This window comes from Sceloporus occidentalis, unplaced genomic scaffold (genome assembly GCF_023333645.1).
Source record: "Sceloporus occidentalis isolate IW3139 unplaced genomic scaffold, rSceOcc1.0.p SCAF_3, whole genome shotgun sequence".
In the NCBI taxonomy this organism is placed as follows: Eukaryota; Metazoa; Chordata; class Lepidosauria; order Squamata; family Phrynosomatidae; genus Sceloporus; species Sceloporus occidentalis.
In genome coordinates this window covers 117,506,071-117,529,211 of record NW_028316983.1, presented here as the reverse complement: position 1 = coordinate 117,529,211, position 23,141 = coordinate 117,506,071, and the positions used below count along the sequence as shown (strand labels likewise).

Here is a 23,141-nt window from a genome sequence, read left to right as displayed (position 1 = left end):
GCAAATGGTGTTTTAAAGCTACTTGTTTACTGTCCTTATAGAATGGAAATGAAGACTTGGTGCATCTCTAGAATTATCCCAATTCCCAAAACTAACGATCCTAATCCACCTGTTTCAGCCTTTAGACCAATCTCATTTATCAACCAAGACGCCAAATTATTCATGACTATATTGGCCTGGAGAATAAACATCTTTATCACTCAAACAGGCTTTATGCCAACTCGAAAAATATCAGACGCTATTTGTAGAGCGCTGAATGTTATGTATTATGCTTCTTACTCAAAGACTCCGTTGGCAATAATGTCTCTTGATATATTGAAAGCGTTTGATCGTCTAGACTGGGAATATTTATTTGGTGTACTCCAAGAGATGAATTTTGGTACATGATTTATTAAAGTCTTGAAATCTTTATACAGTGGCTCCCAAGCAACTATTATTGTTAATAACTTAATCTCAAAACCCTTTCCTATACAGAGAGGGACAAAACAAGGATGTCCCCCTCTTTCCACTTCTGTTTGCCATAGCTATTGAACCCTTAGCTAATTTCATTCGATCTAACCGTAATATATTAGGTCCAAAGATTGGAGGCCAAATTCATAAATTAAATTTATTTGCAGACGACATATTATTCTTTTTAGAATTTCCTCATAAATCCTTTATGGAATTAAAAGTTATTTTAGATTCTTTTGACCATTTTGCAGGCCTTCGAATTATTTATACAAAATCTAAATTTTTATGTCTTAATGGCCTGTTATAGACTGCCAAAATAAAGCTGCTTCGGGTCTTTTTGGTGGTATGCTGTTTAAATGATGCGTGCATCCTAAGAATCCAGAAGCTGCACCAAAGCTGCATTCCAGTGCTTAGGAATGGAGTGTGGCTTTGGCGCAACCTCCGGACTCTTAGGACCCATGCATCATTTAAATAGCATACCTCCAAAGAGACCCGAAGCAGCTTTATTTTGGCAGTCTGTAACAGGCCAATATGACTTCTGACCAGCAGAATACACTGCAAAAGTTAACAAACTTACAATTATATCCATCAGGGTTTACATATCTGGGTGTATATTTGACCAAAGATATTAATCAACTTACTTTATGTAATTATAAAAATGTCACTAGTTGGATTATTGCAAAATTAAAAGGGTGTTCCCCTTGATGTTAGGGAGACTTGCTCTTGTGAAAATGTTTATTGCCCCTCACCTTTTTTTTTTATTCCAAATGATTCCTATGTCTCCTTCAACCCTGAGAATTAAAAAGTGGCAAAATTGATTAATTCATATATTTTCAATAATAAAAAAACCTCATTTTTCTCAATCCATCAAATTTCTTCCATCAAAAATGGGGGGGGGGGGGTAGCCATCCCACATTTACAGTTATACTTTACAGCTTTTCAACTATCGCAGGCAATTCCTTTAATGCAAAAAAAAGTATTAATATTTCATGGGTAAAAATGGAACTTAATGTAGATTTACACACCTATTACAGCAATTAAAAAAACTATCAGGAAAGGAGATTAAAGAACTAAACCCCTTGGTTTAAAACTACTATTGAGATCTGGCAAAAATGGAAAGATATTCTCTCTCCAGAATTGTCACCTAACTGTCCATTTTTATATCACCCAATTTTTTTCTTCATGTAGATAAATTCTGGCAATACAAAGGTTGGGAAGAAAAAGAAATGTATCAAATTAAAGATCTCTTTAAGAATAATAAACTCAAATCAATTGAACACTTAGCATCTTCTCTAGATCCATTATCGATTTCGTGGTTTCAGTTTATGCAAATAAAAACCTTCTCCTCTAGCTTGCTCAAGAAAGGGGAAAGTTTGAGATCTATGACTCCCTTTGAAAATTTGTGCAATGACCCTAGTGGAAATAGTAAAGGCTCAATCTCCCACATATATCATCTTATCTCGACAAACTCCTATCAGGATACCATATGTACTAAAACATTGTGGGAAAGTGAACTGAATATATCAATTTTGGACTCAGATTGGTATGCTATTTGGTCATCTATTGTATTGAAGTCAATATCAGCTTTAGCCAGAGAGAACTTTCTAAAGCTAGTACATAAATGGTATTTAACTCCTATTAGAAAATCACAGGTGATAAATTCTATATCACCCTTATGTTGGAGAGATTGCATCCACACTGCAGATATAAGTATTAGGGACTTATATCAATATGTGGTTAGACTGTTTTAAAATTATCCACTTCTGGCATGATGTGATCAACCAAACTGCTTCAATTACAAAACAAAAAATAATCTTTTGCCCATCCCTTTTGTTATTTTCAGTATACACAAGAAGTAATAAATCCTTAAAAAACAGAAAGTTGATCTCTTTTTTGTTGACAGCTGCTTGATTAGAAGTGGCTAATAATTGGAAAACAGGTTTTGTATCCCTGGATAGCTGGTGGAAAAGAGTTTGGGATCAATGGCTTATGGAGAAATTATCAGAAAATATGAAATATAACTCAAAACAACAAACTCTAAAGACCCTTTCAGGAAAAATGGTCTCTCCTTATAGATTATATTAATACAAATTTTATATCCGTTTCTCCTCCATCTAGCCACTGTTCTCTATGATCAGATTTATTTTAAATAATTTGAATTGTGTAAAACCTTAATAAGGAATACCTTATTAATTTTAATAAGGAATGCCTTATTAATTTTAATAAGGATTTTCAATTATTTGAAATTCTTTATATATACCATTGTCTTATGATTGTAAGATTTTGTATGATATATTTTTTTAATAAAATTTATATATTAAAAAAGAAAAGAAAAGAATGGTACTGCATGAGTTTCCTCCTGTATTTAGGAGGAAACAACTTCTGGAGATAGAATGGCAGCAGTAATGATTGGGTATCTACGCATGGTACATGCGTGACAGACCTTTCTTCCTTATCCAGAACTTGCAGTGAGATGTCTGAAAGGTGCCAGAAATCTTAGAAGGGTAATTTCCTCTTATGTTTAGTAGGAAAGGAATGCCTTTTCTAAGGCTGAATCCACATTGCAGAAATAATCCAGTTTGACACTACTTTAATTGCCATGGCTCAGTGCTATGGATTTCTGGGAACTGTAGTTTTGTGAGCCTTCTCTATTAGAGAGCACTGGTGCCGCAACAAACTACAATTCCGCAAATTCCATAGCATTGAAACATGGCAGTTAAAGCCGTTGTCAAACTCTATTATTTCTGCAGTGTGGATGCAGCCTAAAATAGTAAGTGTCATTTGCTCTCCCCTCCCCTCCATTTTGGATAAATGTTTGTAGTAAGAAAATATTTTAAAATGCTCCCCAGTTAGTCGAATACTGTTTTGATTTATCTTTAATAAAATATTATTGGAGTAATTGGCTGAAAAAGACTTCTACAATCTAGTGGTTTCTATAGGCACATTGGGCTACAACTCCCATCATCTGCAGTTAGTGTGTGTAGACTATGGCCCAGTGTGATGGGAGTTGGGCCCTAACACACTGGGGAAATCTGAATTAAAGTACTGCACTTTGATTCAGAGCGTCTGCCTTGCTCTGGCGTTTGCCTGCGTTTGTAAATGCATTACCAGAGGGTGGCATATAGTATCACTGGAGTTGGGTTAGGGCTTGAGCTAGTGCACAATTAAGAGCACTGTGCTGGTGGTGTGTCTTACTGTTCCCTTGAAGGGCCTTGAAAATGCCTTTGTCATTAACTCAGATGGTCTTGGGTTTCAACCAAGTGACTAATCTATCTGGAAGAGGAGAGCATGTGGGATCTTTGTCTGGTAGTCTTAGAGTTGCAAGATAGTTGCAATTCTCTGAGGTGGAGGTTACTCTTGGTCATTCTTTAGTGTTGTAATTGCCAGTGCAATCTTGATGAATGATTGATTATTTCTTAGTGCTGAGTGAAAATGGGGCTTTGAAAGGCTGTTAGTCACTCTTGGTAACCTCTGGTTACTTTGGGCTTTTCTCTCCTTTTGAATTATTTCTACTTCCACACCATCTTTCCCTTCCATTCAGTGGCGATGCATACTCTTGCTATTTCTATGCCTTTTTTTTTTTCAGGTAGAAGGCCTCCAAAGCAGCTTTCATAAACAATCTGATTAAAAATAAATGTTAATTAAAATACCACTACAATAATTGGGACCAGTAAATAATAATAATAATAATAATAATAATAATAATAGAAAAGTACATGTAAACCTATCTGGATGATAATAATAATAATAATAATAATAATAATAATAATAGTAATAGAAAAGTACATGTAAACCTATCTGGATAAATCCACTGAAACTAAAGAGCTTAGTCTAGATCACAGAAGCTCTCGTGAAATGAAAAAATATAAACTTAATTTCTAACTAGGTTGTGACTACGTCTGGATGGCGCCTCGAAGAAAAGGTACTGATAAACCCTGGGATTAGTAGCCATCATTTCTTGTACTCCTGCTGTTGGGAAGCAGGAGGTCTGCTGATGACCTGGAGGCTTAGCACAATGTGTGCACAGGAGGAGGCATCCTTTCAGTGTATGTTGGAAGTAGCTTTTCAACTTAGTACAGAATGTCTTTAGAGTAGTAAACACTCCTGTTTGGTTCCAAAAGAGAGCTAAAGATGTGCTAACCAATTTTAACTTTTCTGGTGCTTCAGTCATACAAAGACAGTGTAGATGATTCTGCTGTAACCTAGTCTTGCTTGCCGAAAATATCCATACACAGCCCAGCTCTCCCTTTTTGTGGGATATTTCTACTGTGGACTGGTGCTTTGGTCGTTGTCACCAAAGTGGAGCTTCAGCATAAAAGATAGTGTTGTGCTGCTGAGCTAGTTTATATACAAATCTCTCAAGTGGTTGGTAAAGTTACTTTTTTGAACCACTGGACCTAGAGTCCCATAGCCAGACTAGGCAGGCTGGGCAGGAGATGGTTCTGGGTTATAGTTTGAACTATAGTTCAGAAAGGTAACTTTTCCAGTTCTGACGTTGCCTTATAGTGAACCAGAGTATCTAGTCCAGTGCAGTTCACTGTGACAGGCAATGGTTCTTTGAGGGCTTTAGATGAGGGCTTTCTCAGATGACCAATCCAGATTCTTTGAATGGGGGTGCTCTACAACTGAGTTCTGCCCCTCCCCAAATCTCTCTGTTCAAATGTGCTTAGGTTTGAAATCATTGCATGGAACTATAAACTACAGGGTAAATAGAAGACTGATAGTTCTAGTTGCCATTGCTCTGTTGCTGGGTGCATGCACATGCCTACATCTCACCTGTTAACTTGTGAATTTCATAGGATTTTCTTAGTCAAGGGATACTAAGATAAGATAAGGGTATTTAGGCTCTTAGATTGAGAAGGCTGATGTTTTAGACAGAGAAGGAAGCATGAAGCTGCATTTTCCTCTTGTAAATCTTCCCATTCGTTCCTCTTTCCCATTTGATGCTGCACTTACATGTCTGGGATTCCTGGGCGGAGAGGTGGGGAGGGCAGGCAGTAGGAATAGGAAGGTGCAGCAATTTTCCCCAATTGCCACTCATTTGCTTCTTTGTAATGGGAAAGTAGTAATGGGCTTTCAGCTTACATACTCATGTTGGGAGGAAAGGGGATGGTTGCCATGGTGAGCAAGGTTGTGGACCCCTTTGTTTGCATCGTGGTTGCTGATGGTGTACAGTTTCTCCAGTTCTGCTGATATGGGAACCACTCACATCTGCTTAGAGATTTACAGATCAAATCTGGAGCTTGGAAAAGTTACTCTCATGAGTGGTGGAGATTACTGCACTACACACCTATAGTGCTGCTGTTCCACTTTAACTGTTCTGGTTGCTTTCTGTTGCATTCTGGGATGTGCAGTTTAGAGAAAGGCCTTTAGAATTCTCAGCCAGAAGGCTCTTAGGCCTCACTGAACTACAAACCCCAGAATGCAACAGGAGACAGCCAGAGCAGTAAAAATGGAATAGCATTACTATAAGAGTGTACTGCAGTAATCTCCTATGATTCCAAGGTTTTGTAGTCCAAAAAATGTAAGTGTAAAGAGATAAATCTGAACATTAACGTGAGGACTATCCAAGACATCATATTCCCCATCACCTTGTATAAATGCGAGAGCTGGACAGTGAAGAAAGCTGAGAGAAGGAAAATAAGTTCATTTGAAATTGGTGCTGGAGAGGAGTGTTCATGATTAGCAAAATTGATTCTATCCTGTGGATAAACATCTTCACTTATTGGTTAAAACTAAATAATAATCCTGGTGGACTGTACCAGCTAATTTTGGCAGATAACTACAAATCCTCTTGGGAAACAGCTATTCATAATTTAGGAGAGCTTTGTCATTAGCTTGGCTTAATGTCCTTCCAACAGCAGTATTAGAAGGGAAATATAGAAAAATACCGTATGAATCTCGACTTTGTTCTTGCTATACTGGAGCTACAGAAACCACTGCTCATGTTCTTCTGTACTGTCAATTCTATAAGGACATTTGTCATCAACTGATTACTCCTCTTATAACTAGATACCCTGGACATTCTGATACTTTTTATTTATGCTATTTGCTGGATAATCAGAACCCAAGTGATGTACTTAAGGTAGCAAAATTTTATTATACCATGTGTAAAATACGTTCCCAACTGGCTGATAGCAATTGATGATAGTCAGTGAAGTTTGATCTGATTTTGCCCTTTTGCCTTTCTCACTTTTGTTCCAATAATTGTACTGTTTTGATCATACCATTATCTCAACTTTTATATTTTTTATTATATTTTATACTGGTCAATGACCGAATAAACTATTGATTGAAGGGTGTTGAGGATACTTTGGACAGCCAAGGAGACAGATGGGTTCTAGAACAGATCAAGGTGAAAATACTCCTTGAAGCCAGGATGACCAATTTGAGACTTTTGTGCTTTGGCCACATCTTGAAAAAGCATGAATTATAGAAAATACAACTATGCTAGGAAAGGTAGAGGGCAATAGAAAAAGACCACATGCCAGGTGGATAGACTCAATCAGAGAGGCCACAAACCTGAGCCTTCAGGAACTGAGCAGAGCAGTGGAGAAGAAAGGGTCTTGGAAGTGTCTCATCCATGGGGTTGTTATGGGTCAAGGTCTACTCAAGGGCAGTACCATCCACCACCATTCCCTGGCCAGCTATTTCTTTTGCCACTCAGAACTTTTAAACGTTTTGACTATTTTGTTCTTATCAATGGTGTGCTCTCATATCACAATCTGCATTTGAAGTGACTTTCCACTGCTCTTTACATCTGTCCCTAGAATAATATTTTTTTTCTAAAGTTCCTTCCATATCTTGCTTAGTGTTGCTCCATCACACTACCCTACCAAAAGCCACAATTGCTCATTCAGTTTCATTTTGCTGGGGCAATACCACTGATTTTAACAGAGAACTGAACTTATGGAGCTGTATCACAACCAAGAGAACAATTGTGAGCATGTAAGGATCTATTTGGAAAAAGCTTCTAAATCAGAACTCATTATTTTAGACATGCCTGAGCCCTAGAGTACCTCCCATAAAGCACTTCAAGGAGGGAAAGCAGCATAGCAGGGGCAGAAGGAGAAGCAGGGCCATGTCACCAGCCTTGTTGAAGGATGCCCTCCCTGCAGTCAGACCTAAAAGGACTAAACTGAAGCTATTGTACTTTGGGCACATCGCTGAGACAACATGACTCCTCTACCTGAAGGAACTGTTTCCCTCTCTCCAGAGGTTTCCTTTAGATAGATTTCTACTAACTACCTAGGTCTACATTAAAAACAGAGATAACAAATGTGGCTAGTGTCAATTGTAAGGCAAAGGTGGAGAACCTATAGCAGCTTGTACTAAACCACAATTCACATGTCCAGTTCAAAACTGTCTTCTGTTAGCAACTTTTCTCCACTGATTCCCAAGGATGCAGAGTGGATAACTGGCCTATTCTCTTCACCCTGATGAGCAATATTTAATGAAACCTGGTGATGAACTCTGATTATGCAAATCAATGATGATATCTCTGCTGTAGGTGGAAAACATGAATGTAACTATGATTTAGTCACCTCCTTTTGAGAAACACCCAGAGATAACATTCCCTCTAGCTCCTTTTGTTCCCCTTAATCAGTGGTTCCCAACCTTCCTAATGCCGTGACCCTTTAATACAGTTCCTCATGTTGTGGTGACCCAAACCCATGAAATTATTTTTGTTACTACTTCATAACTGTAATTAAATAGGTGTTTTCCAATGGCCTTAGGCGACCCCCATGAAAGGGTCATTCGACCCCCAAAGGGGTCCCGACCCACAAGTTGGGAACCACTGCCCTTAATCTTTTTACCTACTCCTTCTTTTCTCCACAAATGGGGCCATTGTCATTGCCAAGGATTCATGGCAAAACTAGTTAAGGTTTGCTCCTTCTGGTATGTATGACTTGCAGACATACAATCTTTTGGAAGAATGTAGTTTTATTACTTTTCTATTCTGCCTTGGGTGATGATCTCCATAGTGCAAAGAGAAATTAACATATAATTACTCTAAAACAAATTTCTGCTTCCTACTTCTAGAGGTAACCATAGTCTTTTTAAATGCCAGCCTTGCCAATAATAAATCTGGTTTCCAGTGACGTAGAAGAGATATCTCTAAATGTACAAACCTTTGTTGTTGTTGTTGTTGTTGTTGTTGTTGTTAAGCTATGTGTACTGCTATAATACGCAGGGTGTGGGTCACATCATCCACCACTAGATATCTCTGCCCAGTGTTTCAGGGAGAAAGGAGGCTCCCCCTCTCATAGTCTCATGTGTCCAGTTTTTAGCAGTAGGACTGTACTCCTTAATTTCTACCGCTCTAGACCTGGGCTGTGGAAAGCCTTGTCATCCTCTTTGTTAGCCACTGGATGGGACCTAGGTATCTGAAGAGGGAAAAGGAACTGGCAGTGATGATAGCTATACCTTTGTTAATAGCCCAACTCCCTTCCCTCAGCTTGAACTTCTGGTAAACGGTGAAAGTTCAGTCTAGCCTTGAGGCCGGAGTTGGGCAAGAAACAAAGGAACAAGAAACAAAGGAAGGAGCAAGGAAGGAGTAAGATGAGGCAGTGCTTCCATTATAGGAAAAAAGCAGCACGCAAGAAACAATGAAGAGGAACTAATCCATGCCGTCCCATGTGGCCATGTGACATTGAGTCACCAAGCCCAGGGTTATAGCAGACTTCCACTTTACTGCATTTTTCAATTGTGGTGGGCTCTGCTCTTGTGAGAAAACTGTTTCTTCCCATTTTAGAGGTGCAGAACTTCAGCAAAGACAAATAAGCATGAGGTTTAATTTGAACCCCTCCATATCCTGTTTGGTCTGTACACCAGCACAGAGGATTATCACCATAATAAACTGTCTAGATTTTCTCTGTGCTGAGACTTGTGGCACCATAAACTTTGTCTCAGAGATGTTGCAGCTTATAAGCATGATTCATTTTTTTAAATAAAGGTTATAAAGGTTCATCTCTCCAATTCCAGCAGATTGTTCATCATATGATGAAGTCACATATATCTTGCGTAATAAAATCGGTTGTGTGTTCTAAAGTTCCTCCTCCTGGTTTAATGATTCATATCTAATGAACCTTGATCAATATTAGTCAGTTCAAGTGTTTCTGAATCTTGAAGCTTGTTCTTTTCCTTTTTTCCGAGTTGGGTAATATGTTAGCTGCACCACCTTGTATTTCATCATTTCCCTTAGATTATTTACATCCCATGTTAACTTATTTGCTGCAAATTGGTGCTACATAAATCTGTATTGAGCTGAGATGATAATTCTTAGCACAGACAAAATCTTCTGCTTTTTCCATTTCTAATACATATTCTGTACTGCTGGTGAAGATACAATGCAGAACTTCATGGTGCATAGAGTAATTTCCTTCTGTATGAAATACAACTGGAAATCCTTTCTAAAAATGACAACCATATTATTTTTCTGAATATGATATGGCTAAATAACGTTTATACCCAGTCTGATGAGTGTTCCTGAGCATCTCTTTAGGCAATTTCAGTTATATCCATTGTGTGGTAAGGAATATACCCACTGGATCTCTTTATGCCCTTAATAATCTTATAGTGTTGGTGTGTTTTTTTCTTCTTGCATTTTAAAATCTTATTTCAAAATAAAACCATGGGTTGGATCCAAAAGTGTTGTTCTACTCATGGAACTGCTTCTAGTTACAGGAGGGAGGAGGTTTTCTCTCTTCCTACAGCTCATCAGATCATGCAAAATCTTTTTTATAGGACTGAGGCAGGAGATACTCAAGCGGCTTTTGGTTCATGCAGAGGGCTAGGGTACACCTGTTAGCAAATATTGGCTGTAAATATGCCAAAACATACAATTAAATGAATGGCTAACGTTCTCCATTCAGAGAGATAGCTACATCTCCAAAAATCGGCCTTTTCAGAAGCACAGCCTTCCCCAACACAGTCATTTCTGTGGTGTTGGAGAGTGCGAAGTGATAAGTGGAAATGTGCCCAGCTCTCTTCCTACTTTTTTCAGCATGTCCAGCTATAGGAAGAGAGCTGGAAGCATTTTGGTTGCTCTCTGGCAACACACAAATGGCTTTGTTGGTGCGGCTGTGCTGCCATAAAGGAGGTTGGTGGAAACAATTTGGTCATTGCATGTGAAGTGACCATAAAAAAGTGAATTTCAGTGGCACAATACTACCCTTAGGGCACCAGATCCTGTCTGATCATGCAAGCTAAATAGGCTCAGTCCTGTTATTATTTGGATGGGAACCCTTCAATGAATACCAGGTGCTGTAAACTATATTTGAGAGGAGGGAACTGGGAAAACTGACATTAATGGTTTCCATAAGTCGACAGGCAACTTGAAGGCATGTACACACAGAAGGGAGATTTATAACACCATTATTACTGAAAAGGATGTCAGCTGTATGTTTAGCATCTGTTTAACCAGAATTAAAACCAAAGATGAAAGTTATGTAGTCTTAACTCTGGTAAATGTCACTATCATATGGACTCTTGACACATATCCAGAGCTGTTCCAGACTCCCCCGCGTAAAACAAATAACAGGTATGCTTGAGCCCCAGTCCTCCCCCATTCTTCCATCGCCCCTTCCTCCCCTTGAGGCTTTCAGGACTGGCCAAACATCAAGACCTTGAATAGGTTGAAGAAGTTGCAGATGAAGCAAATATTTCCAAGAATTGATATGTTATCACTTGTTCCTGTCATGACTCCCAAGGTTCTGTGAATGAATAAATCCCAAGAGCAGTAAGAAGCTGGTCTAGCAGACTGATAAATGGACCTTGATCTCTTTCAGAGCAGGGAATCCGTGGAGTAAATGGCTGGAACTTGTTCTTACATTAGCTAAGTGCTGTGACAACTGAATTTTTAAGCTTGAAAGGATTGAAGCAAGTAGCATGACAGCAGGTTGACTTTTTTGTACACAAAAAAGTATTAAATTTAATTCTACAGTTAGAACAAATGTCTCAAAAGTCAGCATAGTTATATACGGTACATTTCTATTACCTCTCACAGCTTTGATTACAGCTTAGTTCACTTGATGAGATATGAACTATTTTCCTCTCCTGTGGTGAGCGACGAGGAACTTTATAAGAGAGATGTATGGGACTGTCTTGTTAGATGTCTAGGATTGCTAAAGCATACCCTGGAGAGGGCTCCTGTACCTTTAATGATTGTTTAGAAGACGGATTTTCAGTAGGTATTGATTGTTACCTGGTTGTGTAAGACAAAACACATGCTGAAATTCCTTCTTCTATACCATTAAGGATATAGGAATTCTCTCAGTTTTCAGTCTGGGAACCCTAAAGAGGCCTACTAGTGAGGAAATTTAGGAAGATTTATTCACTTTGACTTATAGGGACATATAGATATACATAGACTTAATGATACTGCAATATACACTCCATATGTAGTGATTTGAACATTGAAACTGGACACTGGAGATCAAGGTTCTATCCCTATCTCAGCCCTGAAAACCTATTGCATTACCTTGGGCGAGTCACACAACCTCATCCCCAGAAAACCCTGTGATTGGTTCACCTTAGGGTCGTCATAAGGACTTCTTTTTCTCTAGATAGAGGATTATTTCTTCAGGAAACATTAGACCTATATAATTGTCTATAATTTATACAGTTATGTATAAATTTACAGCTTGCTTGGAAAGAATAGTTTTTCTGTGGTTAATGAGAATGCACTGTAAGCACAGAAGGCTTTTAAATTGGAAGAAAGTTGATTTTTATTTTAGGTTGTTGATGGCCTCAAGTATGACTGAGAAGATGGGTGACTAAACATTTCTGGGGCTAGTAACTTTTGTAGACTTCCTTTCAATACTGATTTTAAAATGTACATGTGTATGCTATTTAAATAGTTTTATCTCTGTATATTCTTGTTCTTTTTTCATATGTTCACATATACTAGATAGATATTAGATATGCTAAATACTGTGTATGCATCTCTGCCTTGGAAATAATAGAGTAATGATTTGTCTTTTCTTTAGGTCGAATTGATGTTGACCATACAGTGAGAAAGATGCAACTTTTAGCAGAAGCGGAGGTAAACATTTTGAATATTAGTCAATATGAATTGAAAGAAAGCATCCCTAGAAACATGATGCTTCTTTCCACTATTTATACATTTATGGATCTATGTTTAATATTAGTCTCTCACTTTATGAAGCCATTGCCCTGTTTTTGACAACTTACAGGTGACTGTTTTCTTTTATCAAGAACTGGGTTTCAGTTTGGGAGAAAAGCAGGAGAAAAACCAGATCAAATCAATAAATAGTACTTGATAGATTCCAGCATTGAGGAATTTGGAAATGCCAGGTCTGGGACTGCTGAAAGGTTGCTTGAAATAAGCAGGTGCTGATGCTTGAAGGAAAGGACTATGTTAAAGTTGACTTGGACAGTTTTTCATATTGTGCAGTGCAGACGTCTGAAAGAAAATGTTGATATTTTGTTTTGGTTTTTAACCTGATCTTGTTTAAAAGTTCATAAATTTTAGCTGGTCTAGACTGGAAAGCCAAACATTGTGAGCACTGGACCCTGACCTTCCTCCAAGGATAGAACCTTTTTCTCCAGCCTTGTTCAAATGAACAAAACTACCCACAAGGTCAGGGAACATCATTTACTTCCTCTTCTACTTCAGGATAGAATGGGGATTCATTCTCAGTGAAGCACAGAGCTTCTATGGCTCTCCAAACATCTGAAAATGCCATGAGCCAGACATGAGCCCCTACCCTTGTCTTGATCTTGGGAAAGGGCGCAGAAAAAATTGCCTCAGTGTTTGTGCTGTGGCTTGGAGATGCCTGAAGAATCTTGAAAACAAGTTGGAAATGCCAGATTTCCCCCTTCTTTTTTCAGCTCAAGCCTAAGAGGATTTCTGGAGTTTGTATCTTTTGTGGGTTTGCTTTTAAGGTGTCTGGAGCATTTTGGAATCACAATGAAACTGTGGGAGTAATACTTCTCCCTAGCTCCAGGTTTGGCTGTTCATTTGTCTCTTGAGTGTGTGTCCCATGTTTCCATCACAAATGATGCTCCAAATTGAGCTGGAACTCATAATGTTTGCTACATAAGGATTGGATTCTTACCACAACCAGCATGGTGACTGGAAATGAACAAAATCATATACACATCTAGCATAGCCAGTGTGATGTAGTGGTTTTAATGTTGAGCTATTGCTCTGGAGATTAGGGTCCGATTCCCCATCGAGCATAAAAACCTACTGGTGACCTTGGGCAAGTCACATTGTCTTAGCCTCAGATTATAGCAATGGATTAGCTGGATTGGGATTCCATGGATTAGCTCAGATTCAAGCCTTAGTCTACCAGTTTACTAGTCCAACACTGAAACCACCACACCATGTTGGGTCTTGTCACTTATTGCCCATTAAGAATAACATGAATAATGATAATATTGTGAAGTCGAAGGCTTTCATGGCCGGCATCCATAGTTTTTTGTGGGTTTTTCGGGCTATGTGGCCATGTTCTAGAAGAGTTTCTTCCTGATGTTTCGCCAGCATCTGTGGCTGGCATCTTCAGATGCTGGCGAAACGTCAGGAAGACACTCTTCTAGAACATGACCACATAGCCCAAAAAACCCACAAAAATAATGATAATATTAATGACAGCAATAAAGCCAGCTGGTTTGACCAGTATGCGAACAGCCTATACACCCCTAAACAAGCTTCACAATCTTGACAGTCCACAGAGGTCCCACAGCCATCATTAATGCCAGAAGGATTCCTAGGAGATGGGAAGATTTTGGAAATCAGGCAAATACATGTTATTGTTGCCAGTCTCAGTAAAAGAGAATGAACTGCAAACTACCGAATGTCCTTTTTGTATGGTGCTAAGAGTACTTCAGTAATGCTCAAAATTCTGCAGCATAGACTCCTACCATATATGGAGTGACAGGTTCCAGAGGTGCAAGCAGGTTTCAGGAAGAGTAGAGGCACTAGGGACCACATTGCAAACATATGATGGATAATGGAGTGCACAAGGAAATTCCAGAAGAAAATCAGCATTTGACTGCATAGATCATAAAAAGCTATGGCTCACTGTTAGAGGAATGGTTGTGCCACCACATGTGATAGTCCTGATGAGAAAATCTGTACTTAAAACAAGAGACTACAGTTAGAATATGGAGAAACAGAATGGTTCTCAGTTTGCAAAGAAGTCAGGTAAGAATGCATCCTATCACCCTGTTTGTTCAACATGAATGCAGAAATTATCACAGAGCAGGCTTAGATTCAGAGACAGGAAGAGTGAGGATCAGAGGAAGAAACATTGGCCTGTTACAAACTGCCAAAATAAAGCTGCTTCAGGTCTCTTTGGAGGTATGCTATTTAAATGATGCATGGGTCCTAAGAGTCCGGAGGTCGCGTCAAAGCCACACTCCATTCCTAAGCACTGGAGTGCAGCTTTGGTGCAGCTTCCGGATTCTTAGGATGCATGCATCATTTAAACAGCATACCTTCAAAGAGACCCGAAGCAGCTTTATTTTGGCAGTCTGTAACAGGCCATTAATAACTTAAAATACACAGAAAACACCATGCTACTAGCAGAAAAGACCAAAAACCTAAAGAAAATCAAAGAGGAAAGTGGTAAGGTAGGCTTAATGCTGAATATTAAGAAAACAAAAATAATTACCATGAAAGGACTACATTAATTCATATTAGATAATGATAAAATAGAAATAGTTAAAGAGTTCCCATACCTTGGATCAAACATTGATCAGAATGGAGACTTCAGTCAAGAAATCAGAAGACTAGGACTGGGAAGGGCAGCTATGAAAGAACTAGAAAGGATCCTAAAGTGCAAAGACATAACTCTGAAATGGTATACTGAAGTTAGGTTTGTCCAAGTCATTGTATTCCCCATCACCATATATAGATGTGAGAGCTCTGCAGTAAAGAAAGCATATAGAAAGAAAAGCAACTCATTTGAGATATGAGGCTCGAAAAGAGTGCTGGGCAGCTAAAAAGACAAACAAATAGGTCTTTGAACAGATCATGCCTGAATTCTCCTTGGAGGCCAGGATGACTAAATTGAGGATGGTGTACTTTGGTCACATCATGAGAAAGGAAAGACTCATTAGAAAAGGCAATGATGCTAGGAAAAGTGGAAGGCACCAGAAAGAGAGGAAGATTGCAAGCCAAATGGCTAGAGTCAGCCAGGGAGACCACATGCCTGAGCCTGCAGGACCTGAGGGGAGAGGTGGAGGACAGGCGGTCTTGGAGATGCCTCATCCACAGGGTCATCACAAGTCGAGGTAATCAACTTGAGGGCAGCTAGCAACAAAACCAACAGCAAAGAGTACTTCCAGAAGGAAGGCTCCTAGTACTGCCAGTCAAAAGGCATTGTGCAGCTATTCTTTTTTTAAAATATCTTTGAAGGATTATTTTAGTGTACATCATAGTGTAGTGGTTTGAGTGTTGGACTACAACTCTGAGGACCAGAGTTCAATTTTCAGCTCAGCCATGAAACTCACTAGGTGACCTCGGGCAAATCACACTCTCTCAGCCTCAGGAGAAGGCAATGGCAAATCTCTGAAGAAACGTGCCAAGAAAAACCCATGATAGGGTCGCCATAAGTAGACCTGAAGGCATACAACAACAGGTGGAAAAAAGGTTGGGAAGAAACAACAACACCTGGGAAATAAAGGAAGGTTTAAGGTGAAGACAAAGGGGCCTGAAACCCTCCCCACAATAAAACTCTGGGAATGTGTCAGGGTAGGTTTGTGCTAAAAGCCTCAATTAGAAGCACAGGAAGTCTGAAAAATGGGAAAGTACCTTCCATTAACAAAAAAATTGAATCTTCTCCCTTTGTGTGCCTTCAGTTTCCAGTTTATGGTGACCATAAGATGAACCTATCACAGGGCTTTCTTGACATTATTTGTTCCCTTGCTGCTAAGAGAGGGTGACTTGCCCAGGGTCACTCAGTGGCTTTTGATGCATGAGTGATAATTTGAATCCTGGTCTCATAGTCCAGTGCTCAAACCACTATACCACGCTGGCTCTTACTGTAGGAATCTGTAACTGTGGGCCCTTGTATCTGCTGGGGTTTGGTTTCAGGATCCTCCATGGATACCAAAATCTGTGGATGTTCATTAAATACAATAGTAAAGTAAAATTTATGTCCCTTATATAAAACAGCAAAATCGAGGTTTGCTTTTGGGAATTTATATATTTTTTTGGATATTTTCATGCCGTGGATGGTTGAATCTATGGACTGAACAACAGAATCTCTGTATCCTGCTTCTCCTTCCCCTTCCTTGTTCTGTTATAATTTTTGCCCTTTTTTGGCATCTGTCTATCTTGACTGAACTTTACAAACAGATCAAACCGCTCTGAAGTTTTTTTTAAAAACCTTCCCTTTTGTGAATATAACAAGTGAAACAGGACAACCAAGAAACTTGAAGTTCCTGTTCTTGTAGAGTTGTCAGCAAAAATGTTAAATATTAACTATCAGTTTGTAACTATTCCAGTTTTTTGAACAGCAGTGAAGTGTAGAATAAGTTTTCTCTGCTATACCTTCTGGTTTCCTAAACATAATACCAATCCTACCCCCCAAATTTAGTGTCATACTTCTAAAATGAAGAATAGTAATTTAATTTTAAAAAACTATTCCTTTTGCTAGATATTTTTTTTAACCATCAGAGGTATATTGTCATTTTGGAAATTTTGGAAAACCTTTTATTTGAATTTAGCTTTTTTCTGTTCAGACTTGCTGTCATTGAGGAAAGAACTTTGTCTTTTTAAAAAATTGTCAAACTCCCCCCCTCATTTTAATAGCACTTTTGAGGGGGGGGGGAAACCAAGCATTTTAAACTCAAACAAGGCAGGGAGGGGGGGGGAGGAAAAAATTGGGGGGAGCACCCCCGAAACTTTTTTCTAGAAAAATTGAAAATTAAAAAAAATTGATAAAAAATGATTATGGAATATTTTATTTCAGAATGATGAATAGAATATTGAAGAAAGGATGTTCATGCATTATTCGCATAAAATTATTTCTAAAAGCTATGTAACAGGATCCTGATCATTGCAATTTCTGCTTTTGATTTCTCTTTCTCCCTTTATTTTTTGAGAATTAGTGCTTAATAATAATAATAATAATAGCAGCAATAGTTGTAGTAATTTTGTGTTTTATTTCACACTTTAAACTTAGACTTGGGGTCAAGCAGAATGGCCGCTCTAGCTCCAGTTGCTCCCCATTCGGTGCGGGACTGTGATGACCAAACACCATGGTCCCAAGGCTGCCCGCCATGGCAGTCCTGAATGGGCCACTGGCAAGGAGCACTTTTTAAAGCTCCTTTTACTGGCTGCTTGGGCTGCCTTAGGTGTCTGCAGTGCCGCTTTGGCCCAATCTGGGCGCATGTGTATGCCATGCACTCGGATCAACCCAAAGCCGGCACTTTTGGCCCCTCTGTTTCAGACCTTCTTCAAATTCAGAAGATTCAGAATGTTTGGCATTTGGCTAGTCAAAACCTCTAAGGAGGTGTTAGTCAATTTATCATGTGGGGTAGACCCATCTATTGCTAACAAGGATGGGACAGAATTATGCTAATTACTTGGAGAAATCCACTGTTAATTTTACTGAGAGGAGACCCATAAAAGTCAATGGGAGTTAAATTAGTAAAGATGAGATGAAAATAAAGGAGTTGCTCTCATTACCTCGTTTCTGATTTGACATTTGTTGATGATATGATGTTGGGAAGTTAATCTAGTATTAAGATGGCAGTAGGATACCAATTACCAAGCAAATTAAGTGTAGTCATATTTAAGCTGATTTCTCTTCTCGTGTTTCTCCACACCTGACCAGAAGCTAAAGCCAACTTTTATGAGGGAATTTGACAATCACTTCACAGAATTTGTAAATGGCTTGGTTGCAAAGTCAGTGATGCTGGAGTCTTCACCACCCACCTTCCCAACTACTTGTACAGAGAAAGAGAGCTTCCAAACTAAGTAAGTGTTTCTCAGTTTAGCTTACAACAGAGCTGATTTGTTTTTACCTTGTAATATATGTTTTTAAAATGCTTCAATCTTCTTTTTCACAGAGGATCAAGAGCACCTCCAGAACATGGAAAAGTTTTTATTGCTAGGAAGTCTGTCTTGGAGTGAGTATGTTCATTGAGCTTGCAACTTCCATTGCTGCCTTGTTCTACTGGATGGATGCAGTTAAAATACACTAGTTTTGGTGATCTGTGGTGCAGGAGAGTAAGAAGTGGTTTATTTTACTCCCCCTGCCCCTTGTAAATCAGCTTTCTTTCCTATCTAATCTCCCCATGGATAGCCCAATAAACTTTGAGCGATGTAGCAAAAAGCTTTCACAGGTAGGAAGGATATGGCCTAATGCAGTGGTTCCCAACCTGTGGGGTGGGACCCCTTTGGGGGTCGAATGACCCTTTCATGGGGGTTGCCTAAGACCATTGGAAAACACCTATTTAATTACAGTTAGGAAGTAGCAACGAAAATAATTTCATGGGTTTGGGTCACCACATTAAAGGGTCGCGGCATTAGGAAGGTTGGGAACCACTGGCCTAATGGAAATGCTTTGCACCTTGTCATACTGTCTAGCCCCGCTATTGTTTGTTCCAGTGGTGAGCAATTGCACTGGGTCCATGTTTACTACAACAACCTCCCACCATTGGATTGTGCTAGTTTTGATGTGGCTTTGTTTTTGTCACATCTCATTTTGATTTAGTTGTATTTTCAGCCAACTTTCTTCTGTAGAGGGGCTTATGAAGGAAAGTAAAGCCAACTGCTGCATTTAGGTGTGTGCTTATGGTGCTTTAGGTGATTTGGAGCAATTTTATTTGATTTTTAAAAAATGGGTTTTGGGCTACAAAAGGAGTTTGGGAATCACAGACTACACTGTCCCTACCCTTGATCTATTCTTGATTGGTAGCAGTTTTTTTAGACAATAATTTTCCTCATTATTTGGTGCCTGATCCATTTGGTCTGTTGATGGATACTCTACAACTGAGTTAAGGTGCCTCTCATGGTGTGTAGAATGCAGAAAGAGTGTAAAAGGCTGCATATCCTCACCCATTTTCTCCTACTTTTCTTTACAGAAAAAAACAACAACAGTGAACACTTGTTACCCCAGAAACTGTGGTGTCATAGCAGGAACTAAATAAAATAGTATTGGGGCCCACTATGGCTTGTGGTCCAGTTGCCTATCCTGTTCTTATGAGAAATGTCCCAATTATTTTATGTGTGAAACTCCAGCTGGGTTTCTGTCTAGTTCTCCTTGAATTTTACTGGGAAATCATTGCAAGTTTGTCCTTCACATTGGTAGCAGAATGTCTGTTTTCCTCCTGCTTTTGAGATAAATAACATTTCAGGGACATATCTGCTGTACTGACATGCAAGGTCTCAAAGAGCACAAACATATGCCTTGTTCTTATACTGTTAGATAGCAATGTTATTGGTTATCCTATTTGTTTCAGTTGAAGGTTCTTTCAAATTTCTACTAGAGATATGTTGGAACGACTCTTTTGTAGCCCTGTAGGATGCTACCCAACATCTTTTGTTTGAAATCAAAACTTGTTTTCCCCGAAACCATTTATTGAGTAGGCTTCAGTAACTCCTTAAAAATGTTTTTATGTTGGTTTCGTTAATGATATAAAACACAGGATGTATTTTTGTTATAATATCAAACTTCACAATGGCATTTTGCAATACATTTCTCAGGTATATATTTTGTGTCTCATGAAAGTGAGCCTCTGGCTTGTGAAAGTGGATTTGGAAAGCTCATAATAGAGGGAGACTCAAGCATTATGAAAAGAAACCTGTTAATTACCATCATAATTAATAATTGGAATAGTTTAATTAACAAAGTTGCCATCACTTAATTCATTACTGAAAAGAAGAGGTTGGGCCACACCATGGGATTTACAGATGACGTGTGGGGGGGTTGACTCTTGATTTCAGGGCACATTATTTTAATGTACTTCCTCAGAAAGATTCTTTTTTGCCGTTTAAAGCTGTCTTCCTCCAACCCAGATTTTCCCCCTCTTCACATAGAAAGTAAGGCCCTAATAGAATTGTTGCATGGGAATGGTGGGAGTCCAGTGCATCTAGGAACTGTCAGGTTGAAAGAGGCAGTCCTAAAGCATAGGGTCTCCTCTTATAAGTTCTGCCTTGTTGGTTAAAGGCTAATACAGAGTATTTTTTTTCCAGTTAGAGGATACTGGTCTAAAACAATTGCAGCATTAAATGGTAGATCATCAGTGTCAGCGAATAAAGGGTGGAGAATTCTTAATCAGAAATGTTTTGAGAGCCTCTGAACATATGCAGAACATATTTGTGCACAAATGAACCCTCCCTGCCTTCCCACATCACATCAAGGAGTGTGGTCTGCAAAGTTCAGTGGTAGAGTACATGTTTTGCAACCAGCAGCTAGGGATCCTACATTTATTTGGTGGTTATATTCAATTGGGAGCCAGTGTGGTGTAGTGGTTTGAGTGTTGGACAATTCTGGAGAGGAGGGTTCAAATTCCTATTTGGCCATGGAAACCCACTGGGGAACCTTGAGAAAGTCACACTCTCGCCTTTAGAGGAAGGCAAAGGCAAACCCCCTCTGAAAAAATTTACCAAGAAAAGCTGGTTATAGTTTACCTTAGGATCACCATAAGTCAAAAATGACTTGAAGGTACACAACAAGAACAACAATTTTTAGTTTAAATGCTCAGATATTTAACAAGTCCACTATTCTCTGTACCCATCTTACTTTAACTGTAGTGTTAAAAGAAGGTGGAAAAGAAGGAGGAGGGAAAGTATAAAAAGCAGAATGTAGAGCCCCTCTTAACAGTGTTCTGACTTACTTGGACTGTGATATTAAAAGTTCCATTCCTACACTAACTAGGTAAATCTTGCAAAGCCAAGATTGTCTAGCATGGAGTGGGATGTCACTCTTGTAATTTTAGAAGAAAGAAAGCAGTGCAGAGTGGCAGAATGTCTGTATGAAACAAGATGCCCTTTCCCTCTGGAAGCATATAGAAAAGCACTTATTCCCACAGTGCAAAACCCAAAAGGTGATTTCCATTAACTTAATCCTACGCATGTTGGAAATTAGATTTTTCTGGAAAATATGCATAGGAATTGTGCTCTGAAATGAAGCACTCCCATGCTGATTGGCAGGTAAAAACCCAGTGTTAGTGTGACCTTGGCTGACAGTGCATATCCTCTTGTGCAAACCTACTGAAGACACTCATGCTGCTAGAATGTCTATAGTCACTGTAAGGCAGAGACTTGTAGCACTTTCTGTAAGATTATAATGATAAGGAATGTGTGGTGTGTGTGTCTGTGTGTCTGTGTGCACCTGGACACATGCTTTCCTAAAATGCCCCAGCATATATCTTTCTACTTTTTACTTTTTCCCTCAGTGAGCTGTTTGAAGTGGATCACATCCAGACCATCTATCACATGTTCATTGCCCTGCTCATCTTGTTCATTCTCAGCACACTTGTAGTTGACTTCATTGATGAAGGAAGGTAAGCATCTTGAAAGATTAGCAGATTTGTTTTTAAATAATTGACATTTTCATACAGGAATTAATGAAGCCACCATCCTACTCCTTGGAAATGTGTTGGCTGAAGAGATTGCTTTTTAGTGAGCTGAACATTGCCTCTAACAGGATGAGAAAAGGGGGTCTGGCACAATCAGAGATGGAAGGGTGGGGAGTTAGGAGTCAGAAGACTTGTTTCAAATGTGGTCACCGGGACCAGTCTGTAACTTGAGACATCAATACAGCTGCCACATAGCACTTGTGTTATCAGTAGCTATGCTAGTCGAAGGAAAGAATCATACATGCCTCACAGCTAAAGATGTTATGTGAGTATGTAGGTTTCTCTGCAATGATGTGCTGGAAGGAAAAGCACTGTAGACTGTTTACTATGAGTGAGAAACCATACTGCACGCAGAACAAATTTTTCTCTCCGTGGGTGTTGCCTGGTCTTTATGCACTCTTAAAAGAGTGCCAAAACCTGCCAACCACTACATTGTTTGTCTTGTACCTAATTAAGAGAATGCTGATTTACTGAAAAGTAGTATTTTGTGTCTGTCCTTGGCAGTGCTGCCTTAAGAGGAGGCATTGCCAAATATTTTTTGTGGAATAATGGTGAAGCTAATTATAAGTCTGTTTGTTTTCAGCTGCACTAGAATATCCCTAGCAAAGATTGTATCAAAGTAGCTGTGTTGGTCTCATAGAACCAAAAACATAACCAGTAAGGGTTTTCTAGTTCAGAATGTTTGTTTTTGTAAGTCCTTTTTGGAGAAGTTAACCATTCAAGAACTCTTTGCTCTGTGTGTGTGTGTTCATAAAACAATCCAGTTTTATCTGAACTACCAAGCATCTCTTGGTATGTTCTTATGATTGTCCTGATGTCCTTCTAGGCAGAAGGTAAGCCTATGGCTGACAAGGACAGCACGCTATCACTTTCAGGCAGAAAGATAGTCGTTACTATTTTTGCCCCATACTCAAGTTTTAGTGGGAGTTCTGCCTATAAGTTTACCTTCCTCTTTCTGAAAAGCTTACTGTATATACTCAACTATAAATCAACCTCATGTATAAGTTGAAGGAAGGTTTTGGGGCCAAAATTATGGATTTTGATATGACCCATAGATAAGTCAAGGGTATAACTTAGGGGCATGTAGCAAAGGATGTAAAGGATGATGCAAAGGAAAATGATGCCAA

The 23,141-nt window shown here is 39.0% G+C and overlaps 1 protein-coding gene across 1 annotated transcript in view; it reads left to right on the top strand.

Moving 5' to 3' along the window:
* LOC149316619 (sterol O-acyltransferase 1-like) overlaps positions 1-23,141 on the top strand; it is a 49,751-nt gene that overhangs the window by 5,414 nt on the left and 21,196 nt on the right. Inside the window, exons 3-6 of the mRNA XM_089515938.1 lie at positions 12,441-12,496; positions 18,264-18,406; positions 18,499-18,558; positions 21,832-21,939. Of these exons, the coding sequence (XP_089372064.1) occupies positions 12,441-12,496; positions 18,264-18,406; positions 18,499-18,558; positions 21,832-21,939 (367 nt within the window). The remainder of the gene's footprint in view (positions 1-12,440; positions 12,497-18,263; positions 18,407-18,498; positions 18,559-21,831; positions 21,940-23,141) is intronic.